Below are 20430 nucleotides of genomic sequence, written 5' to 3'. Positions count from 1 at the left end.
GCTGGCTGCCATCACGTTAATTATTAACATTGGCTGCAAACAGTTTATAGGTTTATTGATCATGTAACATTACAGTTTTATTTAGTTATAACGTTACACTGGGTTTGAGTCTGTGGGATGTGCTGACATACAGTAGTTAATAAGCTGTCATTAATTGCATTGCACATTACATGGTTGTGCTCTGTAAGTGAAAAACAGGTTACAGTTACAGAATCCCTTATAACTATGCAGTTTTATAAGCAGCCTGGATTGAACGCAACATTCATTATAACCCCAAGAGACTTGAGACTTGACTTGGACTCATGCTCAAAGACTTGTGAGTATCTCTGAATAGGACTGAGAGTGACAAAGAAGTTATTAAAATAAAGAAATATATGATTATTATTACTAGAGAACACACATACAAATAGTACAGAACAAGGGTTAAAGATGCAATATTGGCTTCTGAATGGCTACATTTCTGTTACTGCCACTAAGAAATCAACATCAAATGAGCCAAGAATTACACAAGATTGTCTTGACATACATAAAAATTTCTGTTTTCATTTTATCTCTCACAACCACTTAATTATTTAAATCATTCATCTGAATTTTACTGAACTGAATTAACTGAAACTGAGTGTGTGAAAGAGTTCAAGAACACTCAAGTTTAAGTTCAGGAAAGAAACTCCTATCCCTTGACCACAATCTGACCTAATTCAAAACATTATCGCTCAGCTGGCTTTCCTAGCTGTTATTAATAATAAAACACCTTTGCATGGAAATAGTTGATCATGGTGTGGCTAAAAATTAAATGGATCCCTTCAGCTCCCTCGCCTCCTGAAATGTCAGATGTACGCACATATACTGTAAATAGGAAATGGCATGCACAGCGTGATTGCTTAGGAGAAAGAGGAGGTGAAGGATGTGGATGAGATCACGTGTGTGCTCCTATGGTGCAGGTGATCCATAGAGACGCAGGAGAACAAACAAGAGTGTGAGTCACCCCCTCTGCCTCATCAAGTTTCTTTGTGTGCATGCCTGTGTGTGTGTATATGTGTGTGTGTGTGTGTGTGTGTGTGTATATATATATATGTGTTTGTGTGTGTGTATATATATATGTGTTTGTGTGTGTGTATATATATATGTGTTTGTGTGTGTGTGTGTTTGTGTGTGTGTGTGTGTGTGTGTGTGTGTGTGTGTGTGTAATAGTGTATGCCTGTGTGTGTGCATGTCTCAGTGTGTGTGCGTTTGTGTGTGAATAACCTTTCAGGAACTGACTACTGCTGGAAAGGTAACATACAGACCCACATGCCGGTCAAACCACAAAATCTTAAACTTGTCCACTCAGCAGCGACTTTTCGGCTGAAGGCTACATAAAATACAAATAAAAATAAAAATTTAATTTTAATTACATTAAATATTTCATAAACTTACCAGAAACAGGTATAGGTGTTGAAACAGGGCAGCTATCTTTTGTACATGAGTCAGCAACTTCTTGGTTAGTCAATAAATCCCTTTTTCCTTTTCAAAGAAACAAAAAAGGAGGAAAAAGTTTGTTTTTTTTAAAGTGAAGTTGATTAATGATAACAGTACTGAGAATTTAAAAATAAAAGAAGATAATTAAATTGTGCTCTGGTATTTCAACCCCTTCCCACTAATTCTCATCAGAACCGGTAAAATCAGTAAGAAAGATATAGTCAGACATTATGTAAACTGATGCAGCAGCTGCTGGGTGGGCGGTGAAGAGTTGCTGAAAAAACCTGAACAAATCATTTGCACATCGGCAAAGCCCTGAGCAGCAGAGGAGCTGTACTTGAGTGTGATCAGCTCAGGCAGACGGGCAGAAAGATAACTGTACACCTGAGCCAGAGTGTCACCAAAAGGGTCCTCTTAACTGACAGGCTAGAGGACATCAGGCGGGGCTGAGAGGCAAGAGGCAGAGGAAGAAGCGTGACAGGGACAAGGGGGCTGAGGCGGGGCGCAGGGGGCGCAGCCCAGAGGCAGCAGCAGTGTGGACATGGTGCTCTTCAGCTTTGATGGCACTCTGGATGTGCATCGGCTCTCCAAACAGCTAACAGACAGACAGGCGTGAGCCCAGCTGGTTACATAACCCACCACTGCTCTGCTGTGTCTGCTCTGCTCTATTCAGCAAAACACAGGATGGTGCGGCCACCAGGTTATGCAACAGGTGCACATGTGCTGGCAGGTTGTCTTCCTGACCATTCGAGCACTGTGCCGGAGCTCATTAACACTCCCACTCTCCACACGGTGTTTTCAAAACATGTGTCTGGGTGTGGATGTGTATACAGTGTACTGTACTCATTCTACAATTTTTCCATGGGGACTGTATATATGCAAACACTGATTTTACAGTTTTTATTAATACATTGTAATCCGAAAAGGTAACACATTCAGACAAAAGACATAAAATCCAATACTGTCATGTTGTAAATAAGTTGTGCAATGGATTAATTCTGAGTCAAAGAATCCTTGTGATTAGTTATTGTCAACAGTGTTTTAGTGCCCGATATACTGTATGTAGATCCACGCCAAGCCTGCCAGTTAACTTTTATTTTGCTGGAAGTTTGAAAATCATTAACTTCTAGGATGTTCAACGTCTAGTTCAAGTTATTTATAAGTTTAGAACAGAAAAACAACACACCAACAGCACATAGACGTTTATGAGAGTGCTGCAAAAGAGTGCAGGTTAATATTTAAGGTTAACTAATGCTAATTCAGAAGCAGAGCAGCCACAGAAAATATAGTAGCAAAGTCCCAAGCACTGCTAATTCTGTTTGGAAAACATGATGGGCAGTGTCTGTCAGAATAATTTTTATTTTGCCAAGACAGAGTAAAGCCACACCTCAGATAGTACCTACTTTACATTGTAGGAACTATTTAAGGCAGAGGGTCTGGTCCCTAAAAATGACAAAGAGTGTTTTAACATTTCATGCCGTTCTGACCTGGAGCAGGAAGGCGGTCCACCTCCATGCGGAAGTCGTCCTTGAGGAAGAGGAAGCCAATGATAGAGAAGAAATAGACAAGGAAGATGGCCAGAACGGCTGTCAGAATAATAGAGCGGCCATTCCTCGTCACGCTCTTTATCACGTTGAGCAGCGTCTCCTCTCGGATCACCAGGTCGAACAACTGTGGAGGTAGATCAGCATCACTGAGTCATCAGCACATTGATTTGTTCATAACAAATGATCTTGCATGATCAGAATGTTTGTCTCTGAAGTGTGGTGGTCACAATTTAATGTAAGTGAAATGTGAAAGATAATTCTTACCAAAAAGCTGTAGAAGAACTCGTGCACAAAGAGGCCTAGGACGCAGATGATGGCATAGCCCAAATGGTAGATAAAGAGCATGTCCATAACAACTGCTTTGTAGCCTCGAGTGAACGTCCCTTGGTTGCCCACAAAACTTACGAGAAAGACTACTTTGTTGAACAGCTGAAAGAGAAAGAAAACAAAGCTTGGGTATAAAAAGACATTCAACAGCTTGGGTATAAAAAGACATTCAACCTCCCTTACATACATTGACAGTGCCCAGCAACAACAGAGCAGGACCGAGGCCCATAGTGTAGATGGCACGTAAAATGAGGGACACCAGGAAGAATAGGATGCCCCATGGCTTGGGTAAGACAGGAAGTAATGTGGTGAACACCCCCAACGCCACCCACAGTGAGATATTCCAGAAGGGGGACAAGGTGCCTGGACAGGAGAAAAAAAACATCAATCAAGGTACCACACATCAGTGCTCTGTAACATTGTGGCATTTCTCTAATGAATTATTCACCCGAACTAAGTGCCTAACTTAGCACAAGTCAGAGGCAACACTAAAATGTCAAACAGTGGTCCATAGGGACCTTCAACTTTATCACACATAACAGGCGTCTCACAGATGTAAAGCTCACAATTCTTTGGGAAACTACAGTGTTTTGATGATTTTATTGATAAAAAGAGACTTTCAGGAAAATACTCCAACACTTCATTACCCAAATGCAAAAGAACCAATATATGTTCATGTTTCAGTGAAGCTTAAACCATTCAATCACACATGACACAACAATAAAACCCATTTTGCTCAGATCTGTAAAAGGTCTTTAAAAACACACTGATATGTGACTGATCATTTAACAAAACCTGAATGCAATCTCGCAACATTGCAGATAAATGCCATGAGGTTATGAAGGGATGACGTGGGAGAGGAGAAAAAAGTAATATATATTGGTTAAAGCCTTTGCACTCCCACATAGAAGATGGGCGGAGCTATGGAGGGAATTACATTAGGTCACCAGTCTCAACATACCAATAAAGATGATTAAAGTCTAAGCTGTCTCGCCTCATCAGGTGCAGCTAGAGAGTGAGGGAGATTTCAATGAAGCATATTTTGCATGCGCATACGCTGCCCTAAACAGAAGTCTGATCAGGACGTAAGTGAAAACCCCTGATTGGGTGGAATGTGAGTGTGTAGGGCCTTTAAATAAATACAACCTCAGGTAATATAGAACAGGCTTTTTCAAATGCGAACACAGTCCAGCAGATATTTTGACTGGTCATAGTTCTCTGGTAAGTTTATTGGATCTTATTTCAGCACCAGGAGCCGTCCACACAACGACCCATCAAACAGCCAAGGCTTCTTATTGGTTTCTACATGGTTGTTTGATATGACATTTATATTGTCATATTTACTGTAGATTTTTGAAACATGAACAGTTCAGACGCATCTTATTAAGGTAACATTTCTGATTTCATTGGGAAGGTCAAATAATTTTGATAGAGGTCCATCTATCACACTGACAAGGGAAAAAATACTGTTTGAGAAAGCATGAGAATAAATTCAAGGAACTAACATGAACAACATCTGTCTATCTAGCATAAAGCAGACTAGCCTGAGCCTCACCACATGACAGCTTTGATCCATGCTCAGTCAAAGCTGTCAGTCAGTCTCAGGCCAAAAAACACCAGTAAAACAAAAAAAATCAAATACTCTCACCTTCATCTCCATCATCACCAAAGGGGTAGAATACAGCCACAGCGATGTTGACCAAACAGGCCAGGTAGAAGGAGATGCTCCCCCAAAGAGAGATGTGGCGTGAGAACCAGAACAGAGCCTTATTTTCTGCACAAACAGAACAGGAAGCATAAAGTACAGGGACACAAACTCAGCACACAAACACACAAAGTCGCTGCAGGCCCTTCAATTTATTCTGGAATAACAATAACCAGACACTCTGGATGATAATCATGATTTACCATCCTGCAGTCTGCTTCTGCTGCCACCATCATTATTTTTTTTCTAAGCGCTGTAGTAAAGACTTACTGCGGATCTTCTTCTGCCACCTCATCTCATTGTAGAGGTTGTCAAACTGCTGGAAGAAGTCGTTAACCTTGCTGCCCTGGTCGTCTCTCTCAGTGGTGGTGAACACACGCATCTTGGACTCCTCGGTGAGATACTCGCAGATGTTAGGGACTGGAAACACTATCTGCTCCATGGTGCGGTCATGACGCACAATCTGGTAAACAGATATATCCAGTAAATCCTCTTTGCAGGTTTATAGTTATAATTTTGTTTGTTTGAGAGATAGGAAAAATGTGATTTTGCTTGTTAAATAAAGTTTTAGAGATTCAGAGGGTAAATGGATGGCTTGATGACGTGGTTTACCTCTATCTGAGCTGTGTGTTTGGCGTAGTACTGAAGAGCGTCATCTTTCTCATTGTCGGGATCCAACCCTGACCCCGACCCCAAGACCGACCCTGGCCTCAGGTTCTGCTGAAGAATCTTATTGTGTCGGGCCAACTAAGATCCAAAAACATGAATTCATTGAAATTATTATAGATCCACAATGTTCACCAGCTAACCGCTGTTGCTAACCGTGTCTGTCTACAGTTTGATGCTGAGCAGATAGTGTAAAGTGGGTTTTTTGAGCTTTTTCACTGAAAACAGCTGCCAGTGAACCAAAACAGTAAAGTTGTGGTCCTGAAGCTAAACAATGGCATTATAAAGCTCTGTAAAGCTAAGGAGATCTGCACACTCGGGTGATAATTCTCCATAGTTTCATCACTACAAGTGACCCCTTCTACATTGTCACATCATCATTCTACATATCGTTATAAAAATACAAATTATAGCCACTAAGAAATATGGTAAATTGGGTAGGACTTTGATTTTGTTTTTGCTAGATCCTAGTGTGTTTTTGTTTTGTTTGCCTGTTTTGTTTAAATTTGCCAGGTTAGGTAAGATAATCTCCTACCTAAGCTCAAAACTCACAAGTCTCCTTCCTTTGTACTGCTTCTCAGTGTAACTGATTAAAGTTAGCCTTAAATATGTGTCACAGTGCTGTGGGAGGAAATTATGAAAGACAACAGTAACAACACAGATGCCCGTCATGTAACCGTGGAATGTAAAGGACAATGTGCAGTGAGGTGCAAGATGATTTTTGTTTTTCAATGTACGTATTTAGAATATGTAATTGCCAAAACAAGGCGACAAATATAGTATTTCTAATTCTGTGTCTGTAAATGCTGTGGTTGCCTGTAAAAAAATATATACAGTAGTTTACTGTCTGCATTTTTCTGATCTATCGTTTATCATTCTTTCTTGAATTTACTTATTCATTATTTCTTTCTTATCTCACACACCAGTCACAGTGAATAGCATCTTGCCCTGAGGAGCAAATAACGTAATGTAATATCTTCAAGTGCATGTCTAAGTTTGTGTCATCAGTGGATATGTGTGTTTGTATGTTTCCACTTTCTGAGGTAAGAGTTGAAGAGTAAAAAAAGAAAACTGTTCATTGTCATGATGAAACTAGTCTGCTGGACAAAAATACACAGTTTGACATGTGGCTCTAAAGAGGCAGAAGTGAAATCCCGCTAGACTCTGTCTGCCCTCTCCAACTGACATAAACTGCAGAAAAAAGCAGAGACACACAAAAAACACACACACACACAAAATACCACTACTTTCTCTGTGGCACAACACACCATTCTCATTTCTTTACTGTTGAAACACTGCACCAGGCAAACCACATTTGTTTTGTAATACAGTGGCTACTGCCTGCTACAGTGAACACCTACGTCTGCAGAACCAGTGTCACATCCTGAAAGCTAATTTTAGAAAACTGGCAGAGCGATTCGTTCATAGAAGAGCAGTCTTCCATCACTTAGCACAGAGGACACGCTTAAATAGGAGCATGCATGTGGACTACACACACACACACATTAACTAGTTTAGTGCACGGCCCTGAGATCGGCAGAAGGTCAGACAGAGAGAGAGAGAGAGAGAGGAAATGCAGTAATGCCTCTGTCACAGACAAAAGCAAGCTCATGCATTTTTATTACCTGGTGGGCCAGGATATAAATGTTGTGTCCGACGTCTCTGGGCTTGATCTGGTCTCCAACACTGTCCTCATCCTCATCACTCTCCAGAGCCTGAGTATAGGCTTCCTTCATTACATCCACCTGACGCACAAAAGAATCTTACTGCTGTTACACTTGAAAACAGATTTTACATGGGACCCAGCCCTGTGTGTGTGCGCGCGTGTGTGTCTGTGTGTGTGTGTGTGTATAGATGCTGAGACAAACTTACCAGCTCAGTAGGTCTCATCTTCTGGAGAATCTTCTCTGCGTTCTCGCTGTCATGGCGGCTCTCCATGATAGCCAACAGGAGCTTAGAGGCATTGTTCTACAACACAAGGCTTCAACAATGAGCTTTTACATTTTGACCAACTACAGGCTACAGAGCTGAGTAATTCAGGAATTAATGATTTGATGGGTGCAATATTTTGCAGAATCATTGCATTCGAATGTTGTAATTTCATTAAAGAGTTGTGAGATTGAAAACCTCAGCAGACAAACAGCTAGATACAATGTGTGCCAACAAACATAGACCATCACAAGAAAAAAAAGGTGCAACATTTTGTCTATAGAAATAAATGGATCCATTTATTCATTATAATCACATTTTTGCCATATTGCTCTTTTGAACATTGGGGAATTGGTAAGACTACCTCAATTTATTTTGCTCCCCAGTCTAGCACTATAGGTAATTACAACTATAAAGCAACTTGTAAGTACTGTTACAGTAATGTGTGTGCGTCAGAGCAAGCAGCCTTTCAGAGACACCTGCTACTCACCTTGAGCTCCAACACCAGGTCCAGCCGATTCTTCCCCAGGGGGTTAATGGAGTTGACAATCAGTGCTATAATAATGTCGATGCCATTTGACTCATGCTTGGCTATACAGGTCTGGAAAATATGATAGGTTTAGTTAGAGTGAAAGTACATTGGACAGCAACAACATTCATCAAAAGAATACGTGTATGTGCTTGACAAGTCATGCAAACACACACGCACAGGAAAAAGAATAGTGTAACATCAATATTAAACCACAACTGATGCTGAAACACCAGTGCTGTGTATAGTGAAGACTTGTGTGGACAGCAAGATAAGCACATCAGTGTTTAAAGATGATTCATATGAGTTTTTTAAAGTCAGTTGCCAATAGGGTTGGGTATCGTTTAAAATTTTACTATACCAGTACCAAAAGCAGTACCCTTAAAGTGATACCGATACCAATAGAGTACTTCATTCGATACCTTGCTATTTTCTTTGGTGTAATGGACAAGCAAGGAGATTCTTTTTTCTTTTTTCATAAACCTGTTACTTAAAAATATTGGGAAATTGTATCAGAGCACTCCTCATCCTAATTAGGTCATCCTCAGCTTGGGAGTTTTTTTGTAGCAAAAGTACAGAGAAGTGTTAAATGATACCAGAAGAGGAAACCAACAGAAAGCCAAGCTTGTGGTGATAAACTTGCAACAGTGACGAACATGCCTGAGACCACAGCTAAAGGTGGAGGGGCTGTTAAAATCTTGCATGGACTTAAAAGGGAAAAAGAGATGTGCACTTCTCTTTCTTTCGGTGTGTTGCTTGTGTGTTTGGCTGCAAGCAAAACCCTAAAAATAATATTTTTTTGCAGCGATCTGTTAACAAAAAGTATCAAATGAAGTATTGGTGTGACTGGAGACATTTCAATACTACTTGATACTGGGCTGTTTCGGTCGATACCTTAAAGGTATCGCTACTCGATACCCATCCCTAGTTGCCAAACTGAAAGTTTTTAAATTCAAGAAAACTACCGGATTTAAACTAAACTTCTTCCAATGTAATGCTTGATAAGAGGTTTTTTTTCTTCTGGGTTCAAGTTTCTGACAATACAGGTCATAAATATGACACTTTTTGGCAGTTGAGATTCAATCATATCATATCTGATAGCAAGGAACCGTTTTAAAAATCATGTTGCAACATAACTTTCACAAAGGTACAGACCACAAAAGGTTCACTCTGATAGACTTTCATGTCAGCATGTAATCAACATTAACTTGCAGACATAGATACTTATGGTATACTTTTCAAAATGCTTGGAAGTTAATATTTAAACACATACACTTTGTAGAAAATACGTTCCAACATTCAAAACTACCATAACGTAATGTTCCTATTTTATATTCTTTGCGCTGAGGAAAAGACTGAATACAAGCTATATCAATAAATGACCAGAATCTCAGGTAATATATAGTCTCTTCATCCTGTTTAATACTTAAAGTATAACCTACTAAACTATTCATTAAACTAAACCTACTGTCAACTCTAAATTAACCCCTCACCCTACCTGGTTTTCATGGCAGGGGCCCTGGCAGTACTCTGTGATAGTTTCCAGAGTTTGGCGAACCAGGTCCACATTGCTCTCATTTATATAAAGGCCCAGCAGCCCGAGGCCTCCAGTGGTGCTTCCACAAATACAGTCCAAGAACTGAAGAGTCTCACACACCAGATTGTAGTTTGTCTTGTTATTCTGGTTGCGTAGAAAGTTCTGTATTCAGAGCAGGAAAACAACAGTCAAACAGCAAGAAGTCAGTTTAACAGTAGCTGAACTTTATGGTTCTTACGCTCAACCACAAAAGGGGCCAGTACCTGCAGCTCTGAATTGTGGTTCTCACAGAGCAGCTGTAGGTAACGTAGGATTGGTTTCATGATGGCGATGGCTGCGCTCATCTGAGTTTCTTCTATAGCCTCTTCAGCCCCAGCTATCTCATTGTTCTGGCCGAGGCCTTCAAGGTCGGTATCCAGCTCCTTTCTGTAGGTGAAGAAGGCCTTTGAGGTCACTGACGAGGCCTCTTTCAGCTGCCCTCGCATGTCCTCCCTCATATGAAGCCCGGAGTCTTTCCCTAGAGAACAGCATGCAGATATAAAGAGACAAACGTGATTCACTGTTAAATGATTTGACAGTACAGTAACATTTGGCATGGATGGAGGAAAACAAGTTTGCATGTAAATAGTTACCATTTCAGGTAAGGATCGATGGGAGCCTGACGTTCTAGACAAAGTTTTAAAAAGAAATCAGGCACCCCCCCCCCGATTGAGTGGGGTTCTGTAGCATGAAAGTACACAATCTTGATACAATGGCCTTTTGATAGGCTTGTGATGTGGGTCGTCACATGGCCTCTGACATGTGACTGCAGGAACTGGGAACAACATTCTGCACAGAGGTCAGCAGAGCAACACCAAATCATTATGGATTTATCCTCCACTTTTGTTTAAACTCCAGGCCGAGCTGAATGTGAAGACCACACACACTGCAAAAGCGTTTTTTCAAGTTTATATTTGAACCTATTTTGTGGCTTTTCACCGACTCCAGGCCCGTTTCTATGGAAATGTTCAGCTGTGCTCAGGACATGACATCACTTTTAAATGCTCATCTCTAGGTACCTCTGACATTATTGCCAGTTGGTTCACTTTATATAAACTTACAGCTTTGTTTGGACACAGTGGTGTGCTGCATGTTCCAGACAGCAAAGGCAACAAATGTTTTTTTGGTTTTTACACAAATGGGTGAAGAAGAGGTTACATGGTGTGTTTGTTATAGTTCAAGGTCAAATATGCTTCACTGCGCGACTGTACCTTTCTTGAACCTGATGCTACTGACATCACTGTCATCATCCCTTTTTCGGCAGCTGAGCTCAAACATGTTGACGGACACGGTGGCTCGGATCTCTTGCTGGGCCAAACGCATGCGGTCGTAGAAAACCTTGAAGAACTTCTCGGACTTTTTCTGCTTGTACAGTTGGTTATAGAAGGAGTTCTGGGTGGGAAGCAGAGTATTTATGAACACAAATCTAAATTTGAATCTCTGAGTGAGTGTGCGTATGGGTTTTAGCTTAATGGTGTGCACGCAAATAAAAGGGTCAGAGTGTCTGTGTCGCCCACCTGTATCTGTGTGTTTCCCCCCTGGAGAAGGGCAATGCCCAGAAGGATGCTCTCCTCAAACACTCTGTCATTTTTGGTGTTGACGATGAGGTCAATCACCAGCTCTGATGCCCCAACGCTGTCCAAGAGACACTGGATCTCCATCACACTGTTGCCTGGCTTGTCAGAGTCCAGCATGGGAGAACCTCCTGCAGAGAATATCAACATTTAACATAATTTTGCCCTGGTAAGATATAACTGCACACATTATTATACATTTTTAATTCTAATCTAAATATATTTCTCAACTATTTGCACATTAAAACTTCATGTATACTGTACTGTATTTATGTGGTACTTTAGAAATCGATTGAAACAGATACAAAGTCTGCCAGAATTGTCAAACAGCAGTTCTCCTAAGAAGCCGAGTGCTGTCATGTTAGCTGCTGTTATTTCCTCTGCAGTGAGTAGTTATTGCAATGTCTGCTGGGTTTATTTGGGGTTCTCAGTACCTCCGGATGACGGCTTGACAAAGCCGCCAGATGAGCTGTTTCCACTCCCAAGCTCTGACTTAGAGAGAAGCTTTTGATTTCCAAAGTAGCGAGTGAGGAGAATCTTTCTCAACTCGTCTCCCTGTGGAGACAAAAATCATGATGTTAAATCCATATCACAGTCTGAGAGAGAACCAGCCTCAAATACACATATTAATACATTTTGAAAAAAAGGTGCCATTTCGTGAGCCAAGACTGTAAAACTAACATCAAAAAGAAGGACAAGTTATCAAATGTCCCATCCAAGAGAACATTTGTGGTGTGGTGTATTCACTGGCCTGAAATCCACCCAATCATCTATACAAGAGAGCTGAGCAGATTTCATCTTACACCTAATAGGAATGATCACCGTCATCCCATGATGCATTTCTTTCTTGATTGGGACGATGGCTTCTAGGATGACAAGGCTCTTATCAACACAGAAATTGGAGTCTTTCATTGAGAAGTATGACAATAATAGTGTCCTATAAATCTAAATCCTAACTGAGCATTTATAAAAGATTCTGACATGGCACCCGAGACAGAAACAAAAAGTGAGTTATAACTATTGACAGTCATTTCTGAAATCTTTTAGGTTTTATGATGTTTTCTTTATTCTATCTTGAACACACACCATCTTGAAGACTTCAATTTAAATTTCATAAAGATCAACTTCACCAACGTGGATTATTGTGATTGCAGTAAATGGAGGAAGAGCAGAGATGGAGATAACATAAACTCTGACAAAGTAACACACACGTCATGGACACAGAATCACTGTAGTGCTGAAAGGTGATAAATGGAGGCGGCATGTGGTGTGATGATTTTTTATGTATATGCACGAAACAATACATTACACAACACTAGTTTGCATCTAGTTACACATTTATCCAAGGACTGTATTAATTTTCTTCCAATCTCTCACAAAAATCGCAGTGCATCTCTTGTGACATTTGACGCAGGCAGGCAGGAACGAGATTAAAGGATTCATGGAGATAATCTCCCTACAGTGGTTGTGTAATCGAAGTGCGCAAGTGATTGACAGGTTGATGACTTGCATTGTGCTCAGCACCACCTAAAATACAACTTAACATAAAGGGAGTAATGGGTGGATGGCACATAAAGAATGTATGGACGCTAAGAGTGGTCAGCATCAGTTTCTATGGCAACCAAACAACTCAAAACGGCCTTGTTTTGATGACAGCTCATCCCCGTCACTACTGATCAACAGAGTGGATGAATAGATGGATAAACAGATTGATTGAAGGGGAGAGCAAAAGGAAGAATGGACTGTAGGGAGCAACCTGTGGTTTCCATGGAAACATATTAGTGTAGGACAATCAGCCTTCCCCTGAGATACAGGTGGCTCTGAGGATCCAACTTAATGAGTGTAGTTTGAGGTGTTGCTCAGCAAGTTACTGCTGAAATATTCTAGCGATTAATCAGTTTTAGTCAATCCACAAACTGTTTAATCGCCACAAATTTTAATAAGTGATTAATCGTTTGGCATACACTTGTCATAAGTTTTAAACCTTTTCATTACATTATTTTGCAGTGTTTACGACTGACGCACCGACAATTCAGGCAGCGACTATCCGGCCTCTTTGTCCCTCTGCAAGTTCCCTTATTATGATTGTCACACCTCTATTAAAGCTGACACGAGTGATAATTGGTATTCAGCTTATGATAATATGACTCATTCGTGTAGTGTGTAGCTGCCTTCTTAAGCTTGTTTACAGTAGTTGCTGCTTACAGTAAATTGCTGGTGCATTGCAAACGTCGCAAAACTGAAACTGAATTATCAAAGAGCAATACTGGTCGCTACTGATGATATATTTTCAACAACACTCCAAAAGGCCCCCCTTAAAAAAAAAAGGAGCATTAATTTTTGCCAATGAGAGCACAAATGAGGCACCTCCATGCCTCGCCACGAAGGCTGCCCAGGCACAGTCCAGCCGAAGAGCATCAAACTAAGTGCAGTGGAGGAGCACGTGCAGCTGATGCTCCCTGTGTCGGTAAACACTCCATCTCATCTGCAGTCAGCAGAGACACTTGTCTGCCTGCACTGTCTGGCGGAGCTGTCTCACAAACATGCACACAAACACACACACAGACAGACACATACTTCTTGAACTGAAGGTGAGCTAGCCTTTCTCATATCCACAGAGCAATGCACACTCGATGCAGCTACAAACTCAGCACTACATTCTGCAGTGCATCCCAATTTGCGCTCTGACTGATTGCAAATTGAATCATGTTTGACTTAACGTTTCCCCTTTTCTGACAGAGGATGTGTTTGTTTTGCACTACTCTCAAACCACCAGTGAAAGAAACACTCCAGAGGGGGGAAGTTGAAAAGGGGGTTTTTATCTCTTGTTCGCCTCCCTTCTGGGAGATGCAGTCTGCTGGCTAAGTCCGCAGAGAGAGAGCAGAGAAGAGGGACGGCGGGATGGTGGTAGAGAGTCAGCCCAGCCTGACTCATCTGCTTGCTGCTGCATTGACGAGAAAAAACTCCAGTCAGGTGATGTAAGAGCCACGAGAAAGAAAGAGAGATAGAAATAGAGGTAGAAGAACTGACAGAAGTAAGAGAGGGGGGGGTGGGGGGAGCAAACAAAACCTAGCAAGGAGCAGACAGTCATGGTGTTTTAAAATGTGCACCGGCACGCCACACTGCGGCTATGGTGTCCAAGCTGGGGATGAGCTGCCGATCCCCACCTCCGGCATCCTCGCACCCCCTTTCCCCCCCTCCCTCCTCCAGCCCCCTCGCAGCTCTACCATCTACAGATCTCTCCGACTCCGGAGAGATGCATGGAGAAAAAGACAATGACACCAGCCTGCCCTATGCTTCTTTAGGTGGTCTGGAAACTCACCAAGGCAGCGGAGGGCAGCACCAGCTGTGAGCCAAGACAGACAGTGCCAGGAGGAGACAGGGGAGGCTTGAGCTGCTCAGGTCAGACAAGGTCGATCATAGCGGAGACTCAGGCCACAGAGGAGGAGAATTTTACCCAAACAGGGTTCAGATCGAGGGGGGAGTCGGGGGGTGCTCATAGTTCTCTTTTCTGTGTTACTTTCTCCCACAACAGAAACCTGACAGGACTCTGGGTGCATGTCTTTTGTAAACAGTGGGGAAAGCTGATCAAGTACACTGTGACACAGCACAAGTAGTGTTTCCCCACAGGCAATGTGAGGGCTGAGCAACATCCAACAACTTTACCATCAGGAAGCAACATTTACTGCAGTCAACACACTTTGTTCAGTGAGGAGTTTCAAAATGAAATTCTACCTCCTATACTGTTGTTGTCATTAGCACGCGATACTATAACTCAAACTCAAAATGATCATGTATAAATGATGTGTTGTATGCTTTCTAATAAAGACTTCACTTGTCTCTAAGGAGTCAGTGAGCTCTTCCACAGCTTAGAACGGGAGGGAAAATGAAAAGCTTAAAGTGGGAGCCTTCCATAATATAACACATATCCATATCAATGTGTTTTGCAAGGCTTTCTCACCAAGGGAGTTATTTCATGAATAGGACAAAATCAGGAAATCATAACACATACATTCACATCATCATGCTGTTTTAGTACAGACACTTCAACATGAAGTGGGGGAGAGAAGACATAACGTGGGAGGACGCAGGCAGGGCTGTAGCTACTATTGAGGACAGTGAGGTTATGTCTTCTGCATTTTTCTGGGAATAATTTGTTTTTTTTAGCAATGTTGCTGGAGTTTAGATTTTTCAGTTAAAAACCTGCACATTTTTCAGGCAGACCCAGAAACCTCTAAACTATATTAGGTGATGCTGTTCAGTTAAGCTAGGCAGACAGAACCGTTTTTGCATTTCATCTCCGCTCTTCCTCACTCCAAATGTCTTCCCTCTGTATGTTATGAAACGTTTCCTGACCCACAGTCACTACAGGTGTCTCTGCAGCTTTGCACACAGGGCCAACAGTCTACCATGGTACATGCATCTGATAAAGAGAGACACTCATGCGCAAACATCACATGCCGCCATTTAAGATGTTTTTCAAGCTGCAATTCCACAGCACATAAAATGCTTTTGCCCAACAAACAAGCACATCAGCAAAACAAATTAAGCCCACATGTGAGAGCAATTGGTGACACTGGTTTAGGGAAATACAAGACCAGCAGCATAAACAAGCATTCAGAAGAAACGCCAACTGTTAGCTGTCAGCTCACTATGAAAGTGCTACATGCAATTCACTAACGCTGTTAAGTGCTGATTGTGTTTTTTAGTGGGATGGCCTCAGGGTTGGCCCCATCTTGTCCTTCCTTGTGTTTTTTCCCTTTGTTCCAGGAAGTTGATGGGTGGAGCTGATACCTTGTCAGAGATGCAACACACCTGAACAGGTTGCGCTTATTATGCTATAAATCAGCCGTGCAAGATCATCTCGCTCTCTTCCCCTGGCCTTCCGACTGATATTGTCATTTGTTTGTACTCATACACACACTCTCCACCACTCAAACAGACAGCTAAGCGACACAGCATATTGTATTGCTTACTTAATTTATGTAATAAAACATTTAGTATTATTTATAGACTATGTGTGGTCTCCCTCTTTTGTCACATACTTTTGAGACAGGCTGTGACATTAGGAAGGCTGTAATGTTGAAGATAGGTTAGCTGGCTCACTGGTACTTGAGCATGTGTACCAGAAACACCTTACAACGAAACATCCCTGCAGTTAATAAAATGTTGCTGAGCTGCTTTGGATTTTAGCCACGCTGGTGGCATTGCTTTATGGATGGAAAAATGAGTCTTTCTGTCCGTTGGTCAGTTGAACACTTTGGTCCAAACTGAACTATCTCAATAACCGTGAAAATGGATTATCATAACATTTTATACAGACATTCATGTCCCCCAAAGAATAAATTTTAATAATGTTGGTGATCCCTTACCTTTCATCTAGCACCATCATCAGGTAACTTATATAATTCCCATCAGCCTCAGCTGTACTTGTGTTTAGTGCTTATTAGCAAATGGTAGAACATGGTAAAAAAAAAAGATACCCGCTAAATATCAGCATGTTAGCATTGTCATTCTTGGCATATTAGTATGCTGCTGACGATAGCATTTAGCTCAAGGCAACCACTAAGTACAGAGCTACTAGTGTGGCTGCAGAGTGTTGTTCATTTGAGGTGCTGAATCATCTCACCAATCATTTTTGAGTCTGTGGAGATTTTTCTTTTCCATCAGTGTTAGCGAGAGTCTACTCTTGACTACTGGCACATGTTCTCATGATTTCAGACTTTTTCCTATGCTACATTACATCATTTTCCAGTGTTTGTGACTGATGCAACAATTCAGTCAATCACAATTAAATAGTGTGAATTAGTATTAGCAGTTAGTCAAATTGAATACAGATTTCCACTTTTAATAGAGGTGTGATCACTAATTTTATAAATGTGTTATCGCTGCAACATAAGAGAACATACAGAGGGACACAAAGGCCAGATGGTTGCTACCTAAATTGCAAGTACATCAGTTACAAATGATTCCAAATGATGTAATGTGGTGAGGGGGAAAAGTCTCAAACTAATGGTAAAGTACACTGTGTGTTAAAAGCAGGAAAACTGTGTTGGCAAAGAGGAACAATGTAGGTAAAGTAGGCACTGATGAAAACAGACTAAAAGGCCCTAGTAGCCCTATAAACCCTCTGACATTGTCAAGAAAGATCAAACAAAATGAGGTTCACTAAATTCTTATTTACTGCAGTGCAAGTGTGGTTCTAGTATTTGATCCACCAGCAATGTGCATTAGCAAAATTGAAAGCTAGAATTAATCAGTCCAAACACAAGTTTACAATTCATCCTGTCGCCTATCACGTGCCTCTATGAACACAAGAGACCTATCTTACATTCAATCAGATTCAAATAACATGCTCTGAACTGTGTCGAAACACTGTTCACAGTGACAATTGATCTCATTCATAGTGGCCCTCAGATGCATAAAGTTAGGGCCTTTCACATTTTTACAAGTGGTTTTTACAGGACGTCTCTTTCCTCCGCGGCTCGGAGCTAAAAGAGTTCGGCAGGCTCCTTCCTGGTCTGAAGGCATTTCTACACATATTCACAGACTTCCCGTTCCCAGTCACGGCCAGACCAGACAGACAAATAACATGTGCTAATCCCTCATCGCCATGGAAACCAAAACATTATACTCAACCAAGAGACACCTGACTGATTGACTGAGAGAAATGAGGGCAAGAGGAAGGAAGGGAGAACCTTCTCAACCTTCTTTTTTTTTTGCACTGGATAATAAAGATGTATGAAACCCAAAGGATCCCAAAGATTTGGGATCCACATTTCCTAACTCCTAGTGTTGTAGTACTCAAGACCAGTCTTGGTCTTGAGACCGGTCTTAAAACCACTTTTTGATGGTCTTGGTCTCGTCTCAGACTCAACCGCATTAGAACTCGGCCTTGTCTTGGTCTCGGACATTGAGGACTCGGGATTTTATTTCAAGACCAGTCAAGACCATGACTTTGGGAACATCAATAAATTGCTTTTGCATTGTCTGATTTATTTGTTAACATCTTAACTTTGATTGGATGTAAAACTGGATTACTTGGATTGCTTCAAATGCAACCAATAACCCTAATTGTCCTGTTAACGACTGTCACCCCTCTTCGTGATGGTAAGCATGGAAAAGGAGTGTTGACTAAAGATGCTTATGTTGATTTCAGCTCTTAGTGTTTGTATGTGGACGCTTTAATGGGAATGTGGATCTTACAGATCAATTTGAGAAGTACCTATGATCTCATTCCACATTTTATTGTGTGTCATGTAATGTGGGGAACTGGTCTTGGTCTTGACTCGAGCCTAAAAGTCTTGGTCTTGTCTCGGTCTCCGTTTGGGTGGTCTTGACTACAACACTACTAACTCCAACTTTCTGACTTGACTCAGCATGCTGTGTCAGCCTGAATACAGCCAAAAGTCAAACTATACAAGGTATCCATGAGCTTACCAAGCTCTGCCTGACCCTACCCCTGTGGATGAACCTAAGCCATGTCCCACTACTCACATGAGAAGACAGACAAACAGGGATAACCCTGCAGGATGAGCTCGCACTTTTACAGCCAGCATGACAATGCATACCTGGGACAGTGTGTGTGTGTGTGTCTGTCTGTCTGAGCGAAGCTTTACGTCTACATGCATCCGTGTGATGCGCTTAGCATTGAGAGGGTGGTAATCTGAAAATCAGCTTTGCCTTGGGCAGGTGGTGTGAAACTTGGCAAGCAAGAAAGAAAGAGTGAGAGGGACGGTAGAGAAGGAAGGACAGAGTGAGTGTGTGAATGACAGGGATGAGTGTGAAAGAGAGTGTGAGAGTGGTTTATATTACATAACTCGCTTTTTCAATCCTCTGTTAAAAAGAGGGCACACTTGCATGCACATACACATGACAGCATATTATATATATGCATGTATTTGCTCAGAGAAAACATGCAATAACAACTAAAACACGTTAAAAAAAATTTCTTGTCAACCAGTCCCATGAAAACACAATGATCCTGCTAACAAGCAATGTCCCTGGACAAAATAACCTCTGAGCCCCTGAGCCACAGACCTTCATTGTTGTCCAAAAACTATTTTTGAAAAAAAGTTTATGAGTCCATGCATGTTGACTCAATGTTGTCCAGAGCATATACATTGTACAGGAACGGACTGGTGGCATCTAGTTATTATTTTTGACTTTGCAAAGGTGGACAGTGGAGAGGTGACAGGAAATAAGATGGGTGGGGGTGTCACATGCAACAAAAGGTTAAATCAAACTGCAGACATTGTAATCATAGTATATCGTATGCATCTTAGCCAATAGGCCATCATGATACTCTGCCCTGCATTCTAATTCTGCAAGACAATTAATTTCCTCAAATCCAAAAGCATACACCACTTTTGTGCTTTGAATACTCAGTAGCACAACAAAACGTGCATTAATCCACAGTTTACAATGAAAATAGTCCCCAACAAACAGCATTATTCATTCCTGTTTGAGTAACATTTGTGAAAAACTAAAGCGCCCAGATGATTTAAGATATTACATAGCCTGTTTTTAAAATGACACTTTATATTTGTTTCCCACTTAGGAAAATGTATTGTCTTCAGTAGCAACAAATGTGCTTATAGCTGAGTATCACAGACAGCATAGTATAAGAGAGACAGGCCGCTGCATTATTGGCTTGGTTTCTAATGCAATCACAAAAGTATAGAATTACGCCGGCCTTATCCTTTAGTGACAAAGTGCATTAGATTAGACAACATTTAAGTCTACAATGGTATTTTATGCATACTTTTACCCTTGTAATATTAGTATCCGTATGTATGAAACATTCTTTCAGGTGGTTTGTCCCTGAAAAGCCTCATCCATGACATCTTGAGGGCAAGTAGCAGCACAAACATTTATAAAGCTACCCTTATTCGACAGCCAAAACAAGTGAAGTGCAGCAGTAAGAGCAAACACATTTTTACACTGTGACTGCTGCAGATCTTCCACTCACTGCCCGAGCAGTGCTCCTGGCATGACCCAGGCAAACAGAGAACAGGGACTGGGTGGTACTAGAGGGGAGAGGGATAGAGAAAATAACTCTGGCGGGCAGACAGAATGAGATATACTCAGACAAAGCATGGAGGGGGCAAAGGAGGAAG

The 20430-nt window shown here is 41.4% G+C and overlaps 1 protein-coding gene across 2 annotated transcripts in view; it reads right to left on the bottom strand.

Annotated features, from left to right (window-relative positions):
* The window catches only part of itpr2 (inositol 1,4,5-trisphosphate receptor, type 2), a 59421-nt gene that overhangs the window by 11123 nt on the left and 27868 nt on the right, over positions 1 to 20430 (bottom strand). For both annotated transcript variants that reach the window (XM_046036511.1, XM_046036510.1), the window contains 15 exons: positions 11746 to 11866; positions 11255 to 11442; positions 10949 to 11129; positions 9962 to 10215; positions 9660 to 9860; positions 8123 to 8233; positions 7576 to 7671; positions 7329 to 7448; positions 5650 to 5784; positions 5308 to 5500; positions 4981 to 5106; positions 3520 to 3695; positions 3270 to 3434; positions 2946 to 3129; positions 1417 to 1503 (listed from right to left, as the gene is read on the bottom strand). In XM_046036511.1, coding sequence (XP_045892467.1) covers positions 1417 to 1503; positions 2946 to 3129; positions 3270 to 3434; positions 3520 to 3695; positions 4981 to 5106; positions 5308 to 5500; positions 5650 to 5784; positions 7329 to 7448; positions 7576 to 7671; positions 8123 to 8233; positions 9660 to 9860; positions 9962 to 10215; positions 10949 to 11129; positions 11255 to 11442; positions 11746 to 11866 — 2338 coding nt within the window. The remainder of the gene's footprint in view (positions 1 to 1416; positions 1504 to 2945; positions 3130 to 3269; positions 3435 to 3519; positions 3696 to 4980; positions 5107 to 5307; positions 5501 to 5649; positions 5785 to 7328; positions 7449 to 7575; positions 7672 to 8122; positions 8234 to 9659; positions 9861 to 9961; positions 10216 to 10948; positions 11130 to 11254; positions 11443 to 11745; positions 11867 to 20430) is intronic.

Source organism: Micropterus dolomieu, linkage group LG22 (genome assembly GCF_021292245.1).
Source record: "Micropterus dolomieu isolate WLL.071019.BEF.003 ecotype Adirondacks linkage group LG22, ASM2129224v1, whole genome shotgun sequence".
NCBI classification, from domain to species: domain Eukaryota; kingdom Metazoa; phylum Chordata; class Actinopteri; order Centrarchiformes; family Centrarchidae; genus Micropterus; species Micropterus dolomieu.
The sequence above is the reverse complement of the archived record's forward strand: the minus strand, read 5'-3'. Positions and strand labels throughout refer to the sequence as shown.